Here is a 21,781-nt window from a genome sequence, read left to right as displayed (position 1 = left end):
CCACGAGATCATGACCTGAGCCAAAGTCGGACCCTTAACTGACTGAGCCACCTAGGCGCCCCCTGAAACTTTCTGTAGGATTTGGGGCAAATTCGTTAGCATCTGTCTCACAGCTCCAGTTTGCTCAGTACATATGCTCAGCATTTAATGTGATCTTTTTTCCCTCCGCTCTAAGTTCTCCCCGTAGTAATTCCTAATTTCCATTGTGCACTGTTCAGGGTAATTGAAACCAAAGATTAAATACTGAGTGAAAACGTTTTGCCATCAAAAAAGTGAATCCAGTCCAGTACAGAGTCTAGGCTCTAGGAGATGAGATTTGAAATAGAGGAAATGGATTGGGGCTTTTGAAGACAAAAGATAGTAGAGTACCATGTTAGAAATTGGAGTGTCTAGGTATTGTAGGTTGCTGGGGCTTGTTGATGAATGAGGTAGGCATGGGGCCAGGAGACGGTCTGTGTCGAGGTTCTTCTGCCTTGGTTTGTGACTTCTGCCTCTGGTACTGATATGTGAGGTACCTGGACCTGGATTTTGGTGCCCAGTCAGATGTCTCCACTGTCAGGCTAAGTGGTCAGGTCACTGTCATATTATAGAAATTTTCACTCTTGTCTCTTCGTCATTCCCTTTGCCCAGTGTGTCACCAGATCTCCTTGGTATTTCTTTCAAAATATAGTTTGTAACTGTTTACTTCCTCCATTTCTACTTCTTATTAATCTGGGCTATAGGCCTGGGTTCTGTTTTTTTTTTTCTTTAAAAAAAATTTTTTTTAACATTTATTAATTTTTGAGAGACTGAGCATGAGCAGTGGAAGGCAGAGAGAGAGGGAAACACAATCCGAAGCAGGCTCCAGGCTCTGAGCTGTTAGCACAGAGCCCAATGCAGGGGCTTGAACCCACGAACCATGAGATCATGACCTGAGCCGAAGTCAGATGCTTAACCAACTGAGCCACCCAGGTACCCCTAGGCCTAGATTCTTGTAAGAGTTTTAGTTCGTCTCCTTCATTCCAGTCTCATCTCTTCTGCCCCTTCCATCTACAGTGGATATTTCTGTCTAGTTGATTTTCCAGGAATATTATTGTGTCATTTTTATGATTTTACTTCATTGATAATGGTAGTATTTCTAGATGAGATTAAAATTTCAGCAGATAAAATTCTACTGACAAACCTAGAATCTAAGTATACCATATTTTAACCTAATCACTAGATAGAAACTCATCTTCCAGTTAATCTCTTTGGAATTTCACTCTTCTGTGAGAGAAGATACTTGCTCCTAATGATACTATTCTCCCTGTGTACCTATGTCCTCTTCCCAGAGTTTGACTTTAGTAACAGAGATGTTCCTTTTGTGTTACTAAATATAATGACTGTACGATAGATTTAAGGTTTGTTTGTTTGATTGTTTATTTTGAGAGAGAGTGCACACACATGGGCACACAAAAGTAAGGGAGGGACAGAGACTGGGAGAGAGAATCTCAAGCCGGCTCCATGCTGTCAGCACACACCCCAAAGTGGGGTTCCATCCAGTGAGCCATGAGATATGACCTGAGCTGAAACTGAGAGTCAGATGTTTAACCGAGTCAGATGTTTAACCAACTGAGCTACCTCCATGCCCCTTGACTGCCCGATAGATTTAAGGTAGTATCATATAGGAGGACATACTATGGGAAAGGGACTGGGGGTCTGTTTACTCTTTAATGTTTGTTCAGCCCCATCTACAAATAAACTGTCTATTTTAAAAATCTATTACAGTAGCTGCTTAAAAATTTTTAAGCTGTCTTTTCAAATGAATTACAGTATGAGAGTTTGCTGCCATTTCCAGTGTGAAAAGGGGTCAATAACCAGAAAAATAACATTTAGTACCATTTAGTGCTGAATCAAGATCTCAACTGATGTGATTATATGACTAAATAAGACTTAAAATATATATGTAATTGTAACGTTGGTGCTTTAATTTTAAATGTATGTATGTATGTATGTGAGAAAGAGCGTGAGCGTGTGCAAGCTGGGGAGAGGGGCAGAGGAAGAGAAAGAGAGAGAGAGGGAGAGAATTTCAAGCAGGCTCCAAGCTCAGCATGGTGACCAACTTGGGGCTCAATCTCACAACCCTGGGATCACGACCTGAGTCAAAATCAAGAATCAGGGGCACCTGGGTGGCTCAGTCGGTTCAGTGTCCGACTTCGGCTCAGGTCATAATCTCACGGTCTGTGAGTTCGAGCCCCGTGTCAGGCTCTGTGCTGACAGCTCAGAGCCTGAAGCCTGTTTCAGATTCTGTGTCTCCCTCTCTCTTACCCTCCCCCATTCATGCTCTGTCTCTCTCTGTCTCAAAAATAAACATTAAAAAAAAAAGAATCAGACACTCAACCAGGCCACCCGGGAGCCTCATGATGTTGGTGCTTTTAAAAGTTTAAGAAAACCTTTGTCTTTAAATTTGGCTTTTTGAAAATAGATTCTACCATAGATGGGATGTTACGTTTAACTGAAGGATATAGGCTTTTAGCACATGGTTAAAAATAAATGAAAAAATGTAGCCTATTCAGAAATCACAAGCACTTTCTTTTCTTAGCATATCCTCCTAAGATCCTAAACGCAGTTTTTATTTTTTATTTTTTTAATGTTTATTTATTTTGAGAGACCTTGCATGTAGGAGTGGGGGAAGGGGCAGAGAGAGGAGAAAGGGAATCCTAGGCAGACTTCCACTGCACTGTCAGCACAGAGCCTGACACACGGCTTGATCTCACAAACCGAGATCATGACCTGAGCCAAAGTCAGCGGTTGGACACTTAACCAACTGAGCCACCCAGGCACCCCTAAATACAATTTTTTAAAATGTTAGTGTCATGGGGCGCCTGGGTGGCTCAGTCGGTTAAGCATCTGACTTTGGCTTAGGTCATGATCACAGCTTGTGGGTTCGAGCCCCGTGTCAGGCTCTGTGCTGACAGCTCAGAGCCTGGAGCCTGCTTCAGATTCTATGTCTCCCTCTCTATCTTCTCCTCCCCCACTCGTGCTCTGTCTCTCTCTCAAAAATAAATAAACATTAAAAAATTTAAAAAAAAAATGTTAGTGTCATTTTTAAAATTCACATAAATGCAAAAATGTGAAATAGTCCCATTTTAAATAAATGTGGTATTATGTGATATATTGGTCTTTAGCCTGCTTCCTCCTGTAACGGGTTTTCCATGCTGTTCTTTTAAAATTTCTTCATAGTGGAGTGAAGTATACAAAATACAATGACTATAGCAAAAGGAAAAAGGTTGATTAACCTCATTGTGTTTCAGTTACTTCATCTGCAAAAGCATTTTATGCACTACTTGACACACTACTCAACAGAAGATTGTTACTGTTTCGAGGAGGAGGGAGCCATCAGCCTATAGAGATGGTAACTGAACACATGACAGTAGACAGTGTCACACAAAGACAATGCGTGGAGTAAGAAGTGAGGGGGCACTGATGACAGAAGCCATGATGAGCAGAGGAGAAGGAGACTAAGAAGTTTTAGGAGCCAGAGGGATAGGAGGAAGTCCAGAAGAAAATCGTGGATGCTGGGACAAAATTGTTTTAAGAAAGAAAGCGATCGCTGTTTTCAGATCCTGCAAGGAGCCAGAGAGAGCATGTCAAGTAAGATACTGACTAAGGCTTATTGGATAAAACAACAAGATTGTTGCTGATCTTGGGGAGAGGGAGAGCATGTTCCATGGAGTACTGAGGGCAGAAGCCAGATTGTGTCAAGAAGACACTAGCAGAGGGGCACCTGGGTAGCTCAGTTGGTTAAGCATCTGACTCTTGGTTTTTGGCTCAGGTCACGTTCTCGAGGTTTGCAAGTTTGAGCCCCGTGTCAGTCTCTGAGCACAGAGCCTGCCTGGGATTCTCTCTCTGCCCCTCTTCTGCTCGTTCTCTCTCTCCCTATCTCTCCCTCCCCTGCTCGTGCTCTCTCTTCTCTCTCTCTCAAAATAAATAAACTAAAAAAACAAAAAACAAAAACCCTAGCAGAGACAGCAGTCCACCCCTGAGTCCCTAGAAGGTTTGACCTGGCCTGTTTAACCTTTCTGGTCTTTTTTCTTTTCACTACCTCGTACCAATCCCCCCACACCCCCCACCCCAGCAGATACTCTTGCGGGAGTGCATTGTAGCTCTTGCTCTCTCTCTCCCACCCATGCGTGCTCCCTCACCTCTCTTTCTAGCCTAGCTGAGCTACTGGACTGTTGGTCATCTCTCAGTAGACCGTACTCTCACACAGGCCTCCAAGCTGAGCTTCTACACTGATCCATATTATGGCTTAATTTGATAACCTTTTTACTTTTCTGTTCCTCATCAGACAGTTCTCAATGGGTGATATGGGGCTGGGTCTTTATCTAGGAGTGCCGCACTTATGAGAGTACTAATTTAAATAGTCCTGCATGCAGTGATGCGTAAGATAGGATGGAGCAGTGACAGAAGCAGTTATTACCGTTAGAGCCTGTAACAGACGTTACATTTTGCAAGATAATGGGGAGATTTGTTTGGTTTTAGATGTGTTGAATTTGAGGTGATGCAAGTACCCCCATGGGCATTGGAGAGTTCTAACTGAAATTCGGTCTGTCTTAGAAATCCCCTTGTTCTGGGACATTCCTTTTGAACTTCTCTAGTTTATCTTGATAGAAGTAAAGGAGGCACTGTGACTTAGGTCGTCAGGCTTCTTTTTGCTTCTCCACAGAAGTCGATCTGTCATGAGGAGACGTTAGCTACCAGGAAATGACTAAATGTCAACCTGTAGCATCCAGTTTTATAAGTCATTGGAAAATCTTCTTAAAGTCCAAATTTTGGAATTGTGTGAATGCTTTCAAGACTTTGTTTACAGAATTATACATAAAGCTATTATATTGTCAGCATTAAATGGCAAAGAATAATCTTTTAATGAGACTCATGAAGTGAAAATCAATTTGCTGAATGTTTTTAAGAACAGTGTTAAAAAAATCCCCTTCTTGTTTTTTTTTTAATTTTACTGTAAAATAAATGTAAACATAAAAGCTAAACTGCTAACTTTTTAGAAGTTTATTTATTTTGAGAGAGCAAGCACGAGCAGGGGAGGGGTAGAGACAGTGGGAGAGAGAGAATGCCAGGCTGTCAGCGCAGAGCCCGACGTGGGGTTCAGACTCAAGAACCATGAGATGATGACCTGAATGAAATCAAGAGTCAGACACTTAACAACTGAGCCACCCAGGCGCCCCCAGTTTAACCATTTGTAAGTGTACAGTTCAGTGGCATTAAGTCCACTTACATAGGTTGGGCAACCATCACCTCTGTCCGTTTCTGGACCTTTTCATCATCCCAAACAGAATTCTGTACCCATTAAATAAGAATTCCCCATTTCACCTCCTTCTAGTCCTGGTAACCTCTATTTGACTTTCTCTATGAAATTACCTGTTCTAGGGCCCTCATGTGAGTGGAATCAAACACTATTTGTCCTTTTCTGTTGGACTTATTTCACTTAACGTAATGTTTCCAGAGTTCATCTGTGTTGTAGCACATATCAGCATTTCCTTCCTTTTTTAAGGCTGAGAAATACTCAGTTGTATGCATACACCACATTTTGTGTATCCATTCATTCACTGATGGACACTTTGGTTGCTTCCACCTTTAGGCTGTTGTGAATTGTGTTGCTGTGAACATGTGTACAAGTATCTCTCGAGTCCCCGCTTTCAGTTGTTTGGGGTATATACATAGGCCTTTCTAAGTTTTGTGGGCACATATCCTGAGAAAGTATTTAGACATTCAGGAGCAGTTTCTTTATGAAAGTTTCTTTATGAAGATTTCTTTATGAAATCTTGACCAGCATGTTAACACAAATTTTTGTAAGTTTTTAAGGAAATTTATTTAGTTCAAGTTCTAAAGCAATCTTGGCTTGGCTAGTGATACAAAAATGTCTTCAAAAGCTGCATTATAATTTTCTTTTTTGAAAATGAGTCCCTTGGTCAAATGAAAATGCATAAACCACTTTATTCCAGCTTGTTTCTGTCTACTTTGAGAAAACCAGTTGCCTAGGTTTTTCCCTTGCCTTAAAAATGTATGTTACAGCCAGTACAGGGCTATTTCTGGCTGCTGGTGTTTTAACACAGGAGTCACAATTATGTTGCTGGGTGTGTGCTCAAATCACCAAAAAATGCACATGCTTTTGAAATTGTAATGTGAGGATCTGTCTAAAAGAGTAATTCATAGGAAAGAATGGAAGCATCTTACCATGGAATCCTTCAGTGTGGGGTCCTCTTTCTGTTTCTCTGGAACCCTGTAAATCCTCTCTTACCTATTATAGGCAATAAAATGTGTCTGAAAACAAAATGACTACAGGTCATCTTTACTGCCTTAGAGACTAATACCTTTCTTTCATAGGAATATGCTCAGTCCTCAGATTTTGCATCTCTGATGGAAATAATTTTTCACCGTGCTAGCTGGATAAAATAAAGTAGTAACGTGGTGCATCTCATATATGTTTTTTTCCATAAAGTATTTGGTGCTAATGAAGAGACAGGAAGAATGAAAATTCTTCATTTCTAATCCAAAAATATTTTGATATTGGAAATCCACCCATATTCATGGTATGACTCAGAGATGTTCGTGACTCTTGCTAGACTACACACACACACACACACACACACACACACACACGCACGCACACCCCTCTTTGTGCAAAACAGGAAATAGTGCCTCCCTGACCAGATGGGCTTGGCTCAAAAATTGTCACCTTTGTGAAAAGAAAAGGTGTCCCTCCCACCAGGTGGCTGCATCCATCCTGTAGGACTCAAGGTTCTGCTCATCAAGCTTTGTGCCTGAAGTCCTGCTGCATCCTCCGGGAGGGAAGGGTAGGATGTATTTCAACATTCGTTGGCCCTCTTAGCTGGGTGGCCTTATTCAGTAACAACAATATACAATAAGGGTGAGCAAGCTTTTTCCATATAGGACCAGTTAGTAAATATTTTGGGCTATGTGAGCCATGTGGAGACTGTCACAACTCTACTGCTCTGCCAGTGAGGCACCAGAGCAGCCATAAACGATACCTGAATGAATGAGCTTGGCTGTGTTTACTGGAATAGCAGTAGGCCATAGTTTGCCCCCTCCAGTACGTGGCAACCCATAGCACTTTATTTCTCTATTAGAATATTACATTCTGTCACCTTGTATGACGTGTCTTTCTTACTAGATCATCACTTTCTTAAGTGACTATCTTTGTATCTTGGACATAAAGATTAAATTTAATTTATTAAAATTTTAATAAGATTGTCTATTCCATTATTAAGTGTAGGATACATATTTGGTTTTTTTCCTTAAAATAATGGAAAAATGTGGAAGGGAATTGTGGATACTATAATGTTAGATATTTTAGATAAAAATACAAATGAAATCCTCTTTGAACATACTCTACCTTAAAGGGAAAGCTAGTATTGCTGAGGCCTGGAATGTAAGTCATGTTGTGCATATCCTATTTAAAGCCAAAAATCTTGCATAGCAAAATAATTTTAACTACTTCTTGGTGTTTTGTGATTTTAGAAGTTCATATGAGAAAATGCTAGGAATTCGTATAGCCAGGACCTGTGGGTAAGTGTATAAGGCAGCTGTTCTCAAAGTGTGGTCCACGAATCCCTCAGGGTTCCTCAGACCCTTTTAGGGGGGCTACCATTAAAGTTATTTGTCTTTTTCATTTTGATATTTTTTCCTTGTCTTTTTCATTTTGACATTTTTTCCTTATGGTGAAAAGCAGTGGTGGGTAAAAAAAACCAAAAAACTCTGGGGCGCTTGGGTGGCTCAGTCGGTTAAACGGCTGACTTTGGCTCAGGTCATGATCTCACGGTCCGTGAGTTCAAGCCCCGCGTCGGGCTCTGTGCTGACAGCTCAGAGCCTGGAGCCTGTTTCACATTCTGTGTCTCCCTCTCTCTCTGACCCTCCCCTGTTCATGCTTTGTCTCTCTCTGTCTCAAAAATAAATAAACGTTAAAAAAAAATACAAAAAAAAAATACAAAAACAAAAACAAAAAACTCTGCTGTGCGACATGAATCAAGGCAGTGGCACCAAACTGTACTAGTAATCATAATGTTCTTCACCACTGTGCACACACCGTTCATTTATTTATTTTTATTTTGGGGGACACCTTGGTGGCTCAGTCGGTTAAGCCTCTGATTCTTGGTTTCAGCTCAGGTCATGATCTCGTGGTTTGTGGGTTCAAGCCCCGCATTGGGGCTCCATACTGATGGTGTGGAGCCTGCTTTCTCTCCCTCTCTCTCTCTGCCCCTCCCCTGCTCTTACTCTGTCTCTCTCTCTCTCAAAATAAACAAATAAATAAATTAAGTAAGTAAGTAAGTAAATAATTTTTTTAGTGTTTATTTATTTTTGAGAAAGTGCAAGTTGGGGAGGGACAGAGAGAGGGGGACAGAAGATCTGAAGCAGGCTTTGCACTGACAGCAGCCAGCTCAATGTGGAGCTTGAACTCACAGGCTGTGAGATCATGACCCAAGCCGAAGTTGGATGTTCAACCGACTGAGCCACCCACGTGCCCCTCACACACTACACTGTTTTGTTTTGTGTTTGTTTAAAAACAAAAAAACAGTTTCCCTTAGGGTGAAGCAGTGAAAATTACTTTTATTAAATCTCAATCCTTAAGAACACATTTTTAAATAATAAAATAGAAAGTTCTCAAGCATGTATGCTGTATACTAAGGTACCATTGGTTTTCTTGAAAAAATACTTGTGCAGTCATTTGAGATGGTAGCTGAACTAGCTACTTTTTTCTTGGAACACTATTTTTACTTGAAGAATGACTAGTGGACAAACTAGAGTTAGTCACGCTTTGATGTTTGGCAATTTCTCAAAAATTAATGAAGTGAATGAACCCTGTCATTTAAAAAAAATAAACAGTCGTTTTGCCAGTAATACAATTTGGGTTTTTGGTTTGTTTGTTTGTTTTTAGAGTATTAGTTCTCAGTGATTAGAGATTATTTATTTATTTTTTATTTTTTAAATGTGAAATTTATTGTCAAATTGGTTTCCATACAACACCCAGTACTCATCCCAACAGGTGCCCTCCTCAATACCCATCACCCACCCTCCCCTCACTCCCACCCCCGTCAACCCTCAGTTTGTTCTCAGTTTTTAAGAGTCTCTTATGTTTTGGCTCCCTCCCTCTCTAACCTCTTTTTTTTTTTTCCCTTCTCCCTCTTTCCCCGCCATGGTCTTCTGTTAAGTTTCTCAGGATCCACATAAGAGTGAAAACATATGGTATCTGTCTTTCTCTCTATGACTTATTTCACTTAGCAGAACACTCTCCAGTTCCATCCACGTTGCTACAAAAGGCCATATTTCATTCTTTCTCATTGCCACGTAGTACTCCATTGTGTATATAAACCACAATTTCTTTATCCATTTATCAGTCGATGGACATTTAGGCTCTTTCCATAATTTGGCTATTGTTGAAAGTGCTGCTATAAACATTGGAGTACAAGTGCCCCTATGCATCAGCACTCCTGTATCCCTTGGGTAAATTCCTAGCCGTGCTATTGCTGGGTCATAGGGTCGATCTATTTTTAATTTTTTGAGGAACCTCCACACTGTTTACCAGTGATACAATTTGAACTTTTAAGTGAAAATTAGAATTTTGGAAAACTGTTATCATTAGTCTCAGGAATGATGTTAACAAATGTTTTTCAGATACTGTGTAATGAAATGTGACCACATCTGGAAAAGCTGCATAACTCAGTGAACCAATATTTTCCAGATGACCAGTGCATGATGTTACAGAATCATTCATGGGTAAAGGATCCATTCAAAGTGTAGCATAATCCTTTGGATTTTAACATAATATGTTTTTTAAAAAACTTTACTGATACGGTTTCAGATTTCACATTGAAAATAACCTTTAAGAAATGACCACTTGCTGAAGTGCAGTGTAGCATTAAAGAAGAGTCTCCTCAGTTACCTAAAAATGTTATTATAATACCCCTCCCTTTTCCAGCTACCCATATGCGTCAGGCCAGATTTCCTTGTCCATAGCCTTCATAGTGTTCAACTAAAGCAACATATGGCAACAGACTGAATGCAGAAGCAGATATGCGAATCTGGTTGTCTTCTGTTTAAGCCAGACATTAAAGAGGTGTGTAGAAATGTAAGAGAATGCCCCTTGTCTCACTAAATTCTTTTTTGTTTTGGAAAATAGTTCTTTTTCCTTTAAAAAAAAAAAATTATGCTCATGTGTAATGGTTTTGTTACATTTAAATGAGTTAGTAAACGTTTTCATTTTTTCTCAGTTTTAATTTCCAGCAGCTGTTACCCATAGGAACAAAAGCTCTAAGGGGTCTTCCTTGTGTAAATAGTTTCAAGACCAAAAAGTTTGCAAAGTGCCAGTCTAGGGCACCAGACAGTGCTAGGTTGGAATATTAGTTGCTTGGTTTGTTGGGTGGACAAGAATGCTTTCATTGTATAGCTGGAAGGCTGACACATAGAACACATTATAGAACAGTACTCTCTGTGTCTCAGTTTGGCATGATTTTTAGCAGGATATGTGTTATAAGCACTTGCTGGTAAAGCAGCTAGAAATAGATGTTTGACTGTAGAGCGATTACTAAATAAAATCCAGCATGGTTCTAAAAATCTTAGGGTGTAGAATATAATCTTACTGTATATGAGAGAACTTTCTGGTAGCTTCCTGTCTCTATTAAGGTTTGGGGGAATATGGTAAAAGAATTAGGGGGTTTTGTAATGACCATGTAAAATATCTCAACAGCTAACCTGTGCTAATACATCACTTGGCAAAGTCTCCTGAGTCTGTCTTCAGTACATTTGGCCAACCTGATTTTGGCCTATCTGAAAGGCATGTATTTAGTTTCTTTTTGCATTTCAGTAGTAGTTCCTTTGTTTCAGTCTGTAGAGTAAGTTCCTGTGTTTAATGTGCATTGAGTCTCGGGAAAAGACACCTCACTAGGAGAAGGTCCTGAGAGATGATACACATCTGCTTTTGGCTGTGGGAGAGCCTAAAGTGTGGGATAGGAAGAGACTATGAAATAAGATTGTGGGCTTTGCTTTCCTAGAATTGGCCAGACTACCTACCCTTTTTCCCTGGAATACCTTTCCCTCTGCCTGCCCTACTCTGGTCGTACCCCAGAAGCCCAGACCCCAGTCTCTGCAGTAAAATTCTTGGGTCTTCGCATACTTGTGAAGTGTTTCTGATTCTTTACTTCTCTTTGCGGGCAAAGAGAATAATAGAGGTATGGATGAGGCCCTCTTCTCCCTATCGTTATCAGCAGTGAAAACCTTTATTAAACAATCTGTTTGATAATGAAAGAAAAGAGCTGTGGGTTAGACCCTAGAGCTGGCCAGTTTTTGTAAAAAATGACTCAAGAGAAGAATTTTCCCTTGGTTGATTAAACCAACCAGTTATGGAAGGAGTTAAGTCACGGGAATAAAAGGCACAGCTTAAGGAATATTATCAAGGATATTATATAATAGTTGTATGGTAACAAATGGTAGCTACACTTGTGGTGAACACAGCATAATGTATAAACTTGGGGAATCCCTATGTTGTACACCTGAAACTAATGTAATCTTGTGTGTCAACTATACTCCAATGTAAAAAAATTTAATAACAGTTTTCAGTAGTCTGGAAACAGTGCTGCCTTTGTCAGCTAATTTGCCTATAAACATGCCAGTGATCGGCCAAACATATTTATATGGTAATATTTATCATTTTTGGAGGAAAAACACAGTATAAAAACCTAGAGTCTTGAAAATAAAAATTAGCTGGGCCTTCAAGTTTGTCTAGGCCAAAAGAGGATTTTATAGAGACCAGGAAAATGTAGAAAGCTTGCCTACGGAAGATCAAATGGCTAGTTATAGAATAATTAAAGATAGAAACTGGAGCTTCCTGACTCCCAAGTTTGTCATCAGATGATCAAGTCAGTTTGAGAGATGATGGAGTAAGTCTGCCTATGTTCAGAACTGCACCCGGCTCCTCAGCTCAATGGTGACAATCACACAGGTCCACAGTTTCCAAACCTCAAATTCTGAAAACCCAGAGTTTTTCTGTAATTCACATGGAAGCAAAACCTGACCCAAGCTGATGAAGCGGTTTCTAATCTTTATTTATCTTATTTAGTGTGGTTATTCATGTTTCACTACAGAAATATTAATATTTGATTATAGGGTACTTGCTGCTCTAGACCCCAGTGAGGGGGTTTTCTGCAACACATCTATCCTCAAGGTATTTTTTTGAATAAGGGGTTGCATACGTGTAGGACTTAATGTCATAGAATGGTTGTGAAAATTAAGCGCTCAGTAAAACGTTAGATGTTGCTCTTACCACCAAGAAAATCCCAGAAGCCCAATTTTGAACTATAACAGGGGCGTCTTCCTATACAAGTATACATCAGTGCAGTCATTAGAACTTTCTACATTGATGGAAATGTTCTTTATCTGGCCATTCAGTAGAGTAGTCATCAACTATTGGATACTTGAAATTCAACTAGTGTAACCAATGAACCAAATTTTTAATTTCATTTAAATTTAAATTGCCACATGTGGCTGGTGGCTAAGTGGCCATTTTAGTGCTAGTGGCTGCTATATTGGACAGTGCAGTTCTGTATTTGAGTTCCCGTTCCGTTTATTCTTTACTTTGCTATTTTTGTAATTATCTTATTATCTCTTTGTATTGATTAAGCTACATGATCCAGCAGATTATTTATTGGCTAACACAGCTGGTATGAGAGGGAGAACTTATGTTTCTATGTCCATCCTGGGCTTATCATCAGCTAAATAGGTGCTTCTGTCTTCAGGGCTTTTTAAAGACTTAATAGTAAAACGTACATGTTTCAACGTAAACTTGACACGGGCAACCTCTAATGAAATAAACTTAAATGATGCGTAACGCATAATGTATCTATGCCAAGAAGTTCCTAAACTTAGAGATTGTAAGTAGCAGAAGGTTTTCTGGTGAATGTGGAAAAAGAAAAACTTCATTGTCAAGTTGTCTTAGGATAGCAGGATGTTCTAACATGTTCAGTGTTAGTGACAAAATGTGCTAGCATGTTCACATTTCTTAAGCAGATGTTATTTTGCAAAAATGATTTCCATACACATTTTAAATGTAATAGTATGTATAATATCAATGTTTTTGATAGGCTCTAGGCTAGACAAGAATTGTTTTTAAATTTTTAATGTTTTATTTTTGCGAGAGAGACCGACAGAGTGTGGGGGGGTGGTGAAGGGAGGAGGGGCAGAGAGAGAGAGAGGGAGACACAGAATCCGAAGCAGGCTCCAGGCTCTATGCTGTCAGCACAGAGCCAGACGTGGGGCTCGAACTCATGAACTGCGAGATCATGACCTGAGCCGAAGTCAGAGGCTTAACGGACTGAGCCATCCAGGCGCCCCAAGACAGGAGTTAGGGTGCATCGGCGAGAGTAAAGATGCAGCTCTTCCTAATATTTTTCACAGGATATTTGACTGTTCAGTATCATGATGTGGATGTTATCTTTACCTGTGGGATTCCATGGTTGCCTTTGAAAAAAGGGCAATGGAAACATTCCTGTCTTCACTAAATCTTAAATTGACGAAAAAGAACAGCATAGGCGGAGGCATCCCCATGTGTTTCTGTTGAGGTTAGAAACAACAAACTATACCCTCCTAATTCGGGAGGTCAAGTGAGGTGAAAAAGTGTGGTATGCTGTTGTTAATAACTCAGAAATGAGAATTTTTAGACAATGTGTATATGGTTAAAAGTTGTGTTTATTGAACCTAGGTGATTTCTCTTAAAAAAAGAAAGAGTACAGTTTAAATTATCAGGTTTTCCATGTCTTAATTTTATAGCAAAAGGCCAATAAATTAAGGCAGTAGAAAAGAATAGCCCCTGTTACATAGTTGAGTTTGAAAAAAGAGCCAAGTTACAGAAGGACACGAAGTGTGTATCCGTTTTTATGGTGTGTATACATTCTGCATACACACTTTATGTGGAAGGATACACATACCAAATTGTAAACAGCGTCTGCTCCTAGGGAATGGGCATGTGGACAAGAGGGAGGGGCATGGCACTGGTACTTTTGCTTCTTACCTGTTATTTGGATTTTTACAATGAACATGAATTATTTTTGTAATTTTTAAAAAATAAAATTGATACTTTATTTTTAAAATGCTAAAATTGGCTAAAATTAATTTTAAACCATATTCTGCATAATAAATTCTTTGTGTTAAAAAGCTTTTTGTAAAACTTCCAGGGCGCTTGGGGGGCTTAGTCGGTTAAGGGTTGACTTCGGCTCGGGGCATCACCTTAACAGTCGTGAGTCTGAGCCCCACGTGTCAGCCCCACTGATAGCACAGAGCGCACTTCAGATACCGTGTACCCCTTTCTCTCTGCCCCTACCCTGCTTGCATGCACGCACACTCTTTTTCTCTCAAAAATAAATAATTATTATTTTTTTTTAAAAAAAGCTTTTTGTAAAACTTCCATAATGATAATTTGAGTTGAAAATATATGACATTTCAAAAAGTTTTATTATAGGGGTGCCTGGGTGGCTCAGTAGGTTCAGTGTCCGATTCTTGATTTCGGCTCAGGTCATGATCTCATGGTTGGTGAGGTAGAGCCCCATATCGGGCTCCACACTGACGACGTGGAACCTGCTTGGGACTCTCTCTCACTCCCTCTCTCTCTCTGCCCCTCCTGCCCCCCCCCCCAATAAAACAAACAAAAAAAGTTTTATTATAAATTGTGGACTAGATTTGGAGTCAGCTTTTACCAGATTTTCTTGTATAGATTTGGAAAATAAAACTGTTCAGGCTAGAAGAAACCATTTCCTGAAATGCCGTGTTTCGTTCTACAGTGGGTAGCAGGCTTATTGGCTGGTCGACCTGCTCAGCCTCTTCAGAAGGTATTTTGCATATGGTCAAACCCTTGCCTTGAAAAAGACTGAAGAAAGTCAGTGACTACAAGATGGTCAGCCACACAGACAAGAACACAGCCCAGAGGATGTGTGGAAGACAAGAGCTGGTTTAATAACAGTTGAACCCCAGACTTCTAGAAGTCTTCAGTGATGAGTCTCTGGAGGGCCTCCATTGATGTGAGAGATGTAGCAAAAGGAATATACAGTAGTATGAGATCTTAAGACACTGAGTTTGGGAAGTTTAGACTCTAATCTACCTTTTAGGTAATGACAATGTGCTTCAGAATACACAGGATATGAAAAAGCCAAGTCATCCAAGTAATACACCAGCAAAAGAAAGGTTTCTTAAAAGGAAAAAAAAAAAAAAAAGGCTCCCTTTGTTTTTTATAGCTCTGGAGTTGGAAAAAAATGTTTAAATTCTTTTAACAATGCTTATACTAGCCTTTAATCATGTGAAAAGCCGCTTAAGCTCACTTTTAATCAATTTTAAATTTTAATTACGTCAGAAAATTAATGCAAATGAAAACCATATCGAGATACCAATTTTCATGTTTCAGATTGGTAAAAAGTCAAAAATTATACAACATTCACTGTTGACAAGGCTTTGGAAAAGAGGAACCCTAATCTGTTACTGGTGAGAATGCAAAATGATAGAACTTCTCTGGAGGGCAGTTTGGCAACATCTATCCAAATTGCAAGTACATTTCCTCTGTGATCCAGCAGTCTCACTTTTAGGACCTTTGTTCTGCACAGACGTGTCATTTCATGTGCGCGTTGCAGGTACAATTTATAAGGCTCTTTATTACACAATTGTGGGTAACAGAATTTTTGGAAACAACCACAGTGTCCATCTAAAAGGAATTTTTTTTAAAAACAAAAACTGTTTTTCAGTGTGTCCACACAATAGAAATCTATGTAGATGTTTAAAGAAAATAAAAATAAAGAAGAGAAACTCTGCACATATTGATATAGGAAGATCTCTAGGTTATGTTGTAAAAGGAGGGTGGGGGGAGTACGGAGTGTTAATCTTTTGTGTGAGAAATGGTGAGAAATAATATGTGTTGATACTATATGTTCTAGAACGCTATACAAGAAACCAGTAAAAGTGGTTATCTAAAGAGGACCTGGGGGGAACTAGATGGGAGTACGACTTCCTGGTTGTATACCTTTTGGTATATATAGTTTTGATTTTGGTACCATATGATAATCACTGAGGCTTTATCTTTGGTACGGTAATGGTAGATATCTTGGCATATCTTAAATTGGGAGTGGATGTTGTAAGCATCATGTGGTATACGGAGGTGGGATTTTTACATTGATGTCATTTAACATCCTATGAGTGTTAACTAATAATAGCTGTGAACCTACACATGTATTCTTTATGTTAAACTAGCAGGTCTCATTTTAGTTATGTTATTTTGTTAATGCTAATTTACACCTTTTTTTTTTTTAACTTAAAGACAATAATGAAACTTAGTGAGATTGAACTCCACCATACTGTAAACTCCATGAGGACTTGCTGCCATGTGATTTAACTTTTTTTTTTTTTTTCTCATTTCTCTAGGGCCTATTCCCTGGTGGATTCCAGTCAAGTGTCTACATTTCTGATTTCCATTCTACTTATAGTCTATGGTAGTTTCAGGTAAGATGCTCTCAGGATGGGACAAATTTCAGTTGGAGGTGGAGGCAGCATTGTGCGGGAAGTGTGAAAACTTGCTGCTCTGTGAAGGGAAACATGACTTTGACAAGAATCGAGTTAGAGCGGGATAATTCTGAAATTTATTCTTTGGTTGGCTGCTGGTAAAACACTTCATTTTAATGCAAACATGTAAATATTGCTTGAAAATTAAAATTTAAAATTGCTTAAATTCTGGTTCTGAAAGTAATGACTCCCATAAGTGTACTCATTGAAAAGATCAAGGAGAGAAGCCTTGACAACGATTCTACAGTCTCAAAGGGAACAGCAAGTTTTTCTTAATGCAAAGGCATTGACTTAGGTTGAGTCACATGGAGCAATTGCCAGTGATTTCATATGGTTCAGCCTACTGTTATTAGGATCGTGCCCAGTATCATTCCCCAAGTATTCTGTCTACTGACCTTGGAAATGCTGAGACTGGATCCTCTTGAAATTCCTGTCCTAAGCAGGCAGCCGTAGGAATACAAAGGAAAGTCAGGAAGCTAGATACTCCCTTCTTTTCACACTCCTTACTTGAGGGAGGAGCTTTAGTGGTTATGTAACACAGATGTCTTGTGGCTTATATATTTACAAATGGAGGCTGGATGATAATTTTTAAATTGAGAACTTGAAAGGGGATGACTGATAAATAATCAGGCATAAGAATTTTGAACTGTCCAGTTATTATATCTGGATTTGAATGAGTACTTGGTAAAATCAGACCTCCAGGCTTTATCGCAATACTGGGTAGAACAAATAAAATACATTGATAATTCCAGAATCAGCTGATGAAAGTTTTAATCATTGAGATTTCTGCCGAGAGCCCTAGGTTCACAACCACTCTGAGAAAGCCTTAATCAAGCCAGAGCAATTTAGAGCCTTATCAACATAATCTTGATATTTTGTTATCTGTCCTTTGGATGAGTTTCTGATTTTTTCTCTTTGAGTATATCATGTATCAATATTTCAAAAAACTTTGTAATTAAAACCAAAATCTTTTAGACTCAAAATTTGAATACTTAACTTTCATCAGTAGAAATGACTTTTTGTTTGGCGTGTATTTATATACGGTGTACGTTTTCGTAATTTAACTCATTTATATTCTATTTTTACATAACAAAAAATATTTTCCTTGATCTTCTTCATACTAATTTTTAGTAATTTGATATTTCTTTGTGTTACTACTCTTATTCTACTATTGTTGGACATGTAGATGGTTAAAGTGACCATCTTTTTATTTTTATGTGTTCTGTGGCTGGTTGAATTATATCCTTAAGTCAAATATCTGAAAGTTGAAATACTTTGCCAGAGAGTATGAGCTGGCTATTACTACATACATATTGCCATATTGTTTTCCAGAATGGTGACAGCAATTATACAATTGGACAAATTTTAAATAAAATTCTATGTAATAAGTATACCATGGAATTACATCATATAGATGGAAAGGATTTCTCCAGTCAACCTTCATATTTTACAAATAGGGAAACTGAAGCCCAACAAGATGAAGTAACTTGACAAAGATTACACAACTAGTTGGTAACAGACTCTGGATTGGAACCCAGCTCCTGATGCTTCTGGTCCAATACCTTATGTCTTTTATACTTCAATGCATTTCTGCAAAAAGTAAATCATGATGCCTTTAATTACACATTTAAATTGACCTCAAAAATAAAAATAAATAAATTGACCTCACTGAATAAGTTTGAAAGTGTTTTCTTCTGTTTCCTGGAAAAGATTGTGCAAAATTTTGTTATTTCTTCTTTGTGTATTTGATAGAACTCACCAGTAAAGCCATCTAAAGTTGGGGTTTTCTTTGTGGGAAAAGATTGTTTCTGTTTTTTCCTACTTTGTTCACTACTTTTGTTTTAAGTATTGGTAAGGGCTTAAAAATTTTTTTCATTGTGATAAAATATACATAACAATTTACTATCTTAACCATTTTGAAGTATACAGTTCAGTAGCAGATTTGAGGGTTTTTTAATACCCATTATTGTACTTTTATTTTTTATTATTTTTTTATGTTGATTTTTTTTTGAGAGAGAGAGACACACACAATCCGAAGCAGACTCCAGGCTCTGAATTGTTAGCACAGAGCCCAGCGCAGGGCACGAACACACCAACAGTGAGATCATGACCAGGAGCTGTCCATTATTTTACTTTTATTATGACTGTTTTAGTACTGGGGTGTGAAATGATACCTCATTGTGGCTTTGATTGCATTTCCCCAATAATTCCAATTAAAATGTTGAAAAGATGTTGGGCATCTTTTCATGTGCTTATTGGCCACGTACTTTTCTTCTTTGGTGAAATGTCTATTCAGATCTTTGGCCATTTTTAAATTGGGTTATTTTTGTTATACTGAATTGTAACAGTTCTTTAAATATTCTGGATACAAGTTCTCTGTCAGTCGTAGGATTTGCAAATGTTTCCTCCCGGTCTCTGGTTTGCCTTTTCATTTTCTTCATACTGTCTTTCAAAGTATAAATGTCTTGGGGTACCTGGGTGGCTCAGTCGGTTAAGCATCTGACTTTGGCTCAGGTCACGATCTCATGGCTCATGGGTTTGAGCCCCGCATCAGGCTCTGTGAGTGCTGATAACTCAGAGCCTGGAACCTGCTTCAGATTCGGTATCTCCCTCTCTTTCCACCTCTCCCTCACTTGCGCTGTCTCTCTCAAAAATAAACATTTAAAAAATCAAAGTGTGAACATCTTTGGTTCTGATAAAGTGAACCCTACCAATTTTTTGTTTGATGGATCATGTTTTTTGGTATTGTAGCAAAAAAGTCTTTTCCTAATCCACAGACACAAAGAGTTTCTCGTATTTTCTTTAAGAAGTTTTCTAGTTTTACTGCTTACATTTAAGTCCATAATTCATGTGAGTTAATTTTTCTGTGTGGCATGAAGTACAAATAAATCTAAATTCATCTTATGAACATGGCTGTCCAGTTGTGCCGGCACCGTTTGTTGAAAAGGCTGTCCTTCACCCCCATCGAATTGCCTCGGCACCACTGGGAAAACACAGTTGACCATAAATGGAAGGATTCATCACTGGATTCCCATTTCTGTGCTTTGGTCTATAGGTCTTTTCTTAGGCCAGTACCACAGGTCTTGATTGCTGTAGCTTTTATAGTAAGTGTTGAACTCCAGTAGTCTAAGTCTTACAACGTAGTTCTTTTTCAAAATTCCAAATACTCTAGGTCTTTTGGATTTCCATAAAAATTTATATTTAACTGGTCAGTTTCTACCAAAAAAACATTCTGCTGGAGGTTTGCACGTATTGTGGATCTACAGATCAATCCAAGAAGAACGGCTGTCTTCATAATAGTGAATCTTCTAGTTCAGGACCTGAAATGTCTCTCCATTTATTTAGATCTTTAGTTTTACTTAGTAATGCTCTGTAATTTTCAGTGTACAATGCTTGTACTTCTTTTGTTAAGTATTTCATTCTTTTAATGTTCCTGAGTATTTCCAGTGTTCCTAAGTACTCCTTTTTTCTTGGATTCATTTTTGGATTTTTCATTGCTAAGCATGTAGAAGTGCAGTTGACTTTTTGTATATTGATGTGGTATCCTGTAGCTTTGATGAACTCATTTGTTAGTGCTAGTAGTTTTTTTGTGTACAGACTCCTTAGGGTTTTTACACACAGGATAACATGGTCTGCAAATAAAGATGGTTTTGCTTCTTTTCATATCTGAATGCCTTTAATTTTTCCTCCTCCTCCTTTTTTCCCCCTTCTTGTATAGGATAGAACCTCCAGTACAGTGTTGAATAGAAAGAGACAAGAGCACACATCCTTCTTTACCTTGTTCCTGATCTTAAGGAGAGAGCATTTAATTGTTCACCATTAAGTATAGTGTTTGCTGTAGGTTTTCATAAATGCTGTTTATCAGGTTGAGGAGATTTCCTTCTGTTTCTAGTTTGTGGAAAGTTTTTATCATGAATGGATTTTGTCATATATATATCATGTGTATGTACATATATATGATGTATGTATATATATTTAAAGAAGATACAGAATGAATTAGTAGATCATTCTTGTCACAAGAGCATGAGGACCAAGGTAGCTGGAAGACACATATGGCTTATTTTTTTTACATTTATTTTATTTATTTTGAGAGAGAGAGCGCGCACATGTACATGCCACGGCACACACGCAGGCCAGCAGGGGAGGGTCAGGTGGAGAGGGAGAGAATGAATTCCAAGCAGGCTCCACACTCTGCACTGAGCCTGATGTGAGGCTCATTCTCACGACTGTGAGATCATGACCTGAGTCAAAATCAAATCAGGAGTCGGAGGCTTAACCAACTAAGCCACCCAGGCGCCCTGGTCATATATTTTTATTATATATATATATGTATCATATATCATATATACAATTATATATATTTATATATATGATTTGTGTCTGTATTCATGAGGGATATTGGTCTGTACTTATTATGTCTTCTTATGACTTTGGTACTTGGAAAATATTGGCCTCATTGAATGAGTTGGAAAGTGTTTCGTCTATTCCTTGAAAAGATTGTGTAGAACTGTATTGTTTCTTCAAGTATTTGATAGAGTTTAACTGTCTAAAGCTAGGCTTTTCTTTGTGGGAAAATTTTTTTGGTTTTGTTTTTTTTCCTGCTTGGCTCACTAGTTTATTCCTTCCCCATCCCCCGCCCCGCCCCCTTTTTTAAGTGTTGGTAAGGTGTGGGGTTTTTTTAACAGCTTTATTGAGATATATATATATAGTGTAAAATTCTTCTATGTAAAGTGTACAATTCAGTGGTTTTAGTATGACTACAAAGTTGTGCAATTATCACCAATTTTAGAGCAATTTTATTATACCAAAGGAAACCTCGTACCCATTAGTAGTCATTACTCTTTGCTCTCTCTCTTGCTCTAGCCAACTACTAATCTGTTTTCTGTCTTTTATATAGATATGCCCATCCTGGAAATTTCAATTTAAGTAGAATGTTACAGTACGTGACCTTTTGTGACTGGCTTCTTTCACTTAGCATAATGTTTTAAAGTTTATTCACGTTGTAGCATGTGTCAGTGCTTCATTCCTTTCTATTGCCCGATAATACTCTCTTTTGCTAATCCACGCATCGATAGACATTTATGTTTCCACATTGGGCTGCTATGAATATTCATGTACAAGTTTGTGTGGGGACATAAGTCATCATTTCTCTTGAGTAGATACCTATGACTGGAATTGCTGGGTCATATGGCAACTCTAT

At 38.5% G+C, this 21,781-nt stretch overlaps 1 protein-coding gene across 3 annotated transcripts in view; it reads left to right on the top strand.

The window, feature by feature from the left end:
* The window catches only part of SPPL3 (signal peptide peptidase like 3), a 136,910-nt gene that overhangs the window by 71,354 nt on the left and 43,775 nt on the right, over window positions 1–21,781 (top strand). For 2 of the 3 annotated variants that reach the window (XM_042910875.1, XM_042910877.1), the window contains exon 2: window positions 16,444–16,521. In XM_042910875.1, coding sequence (XP_042766809.1) covers window positions 16,444–16,521 — 78 coding nt within the window. Of the gene's footprint in view, window positions 1–16,437; window positions 16,522–21,781 lie in introns of those variants that run through there. The other variant, XM_042910876.1, reaches the window with a different exon arrangement.

This window comes from Panthera leo, chromosome D3 (genome assembly GCF_018350215.1).
Source record: "Panthera leo isolate Ple1 chromosome D3, P.leo_Ple1_pat1.1, whole genome shotgun sequence".
NCBI classification, from domain to species: domain Eukaryota; kingdom Metazoa; phylum Chordata; class Mammalia; order Carnivora; family Felidae; genus Panthera; species Panthera leo.
The sequence above is the reverse complement of the archived record's forward strand: the minus strand, read 5'-3'. Positions and strand labels throughout refer to the sequence as shown.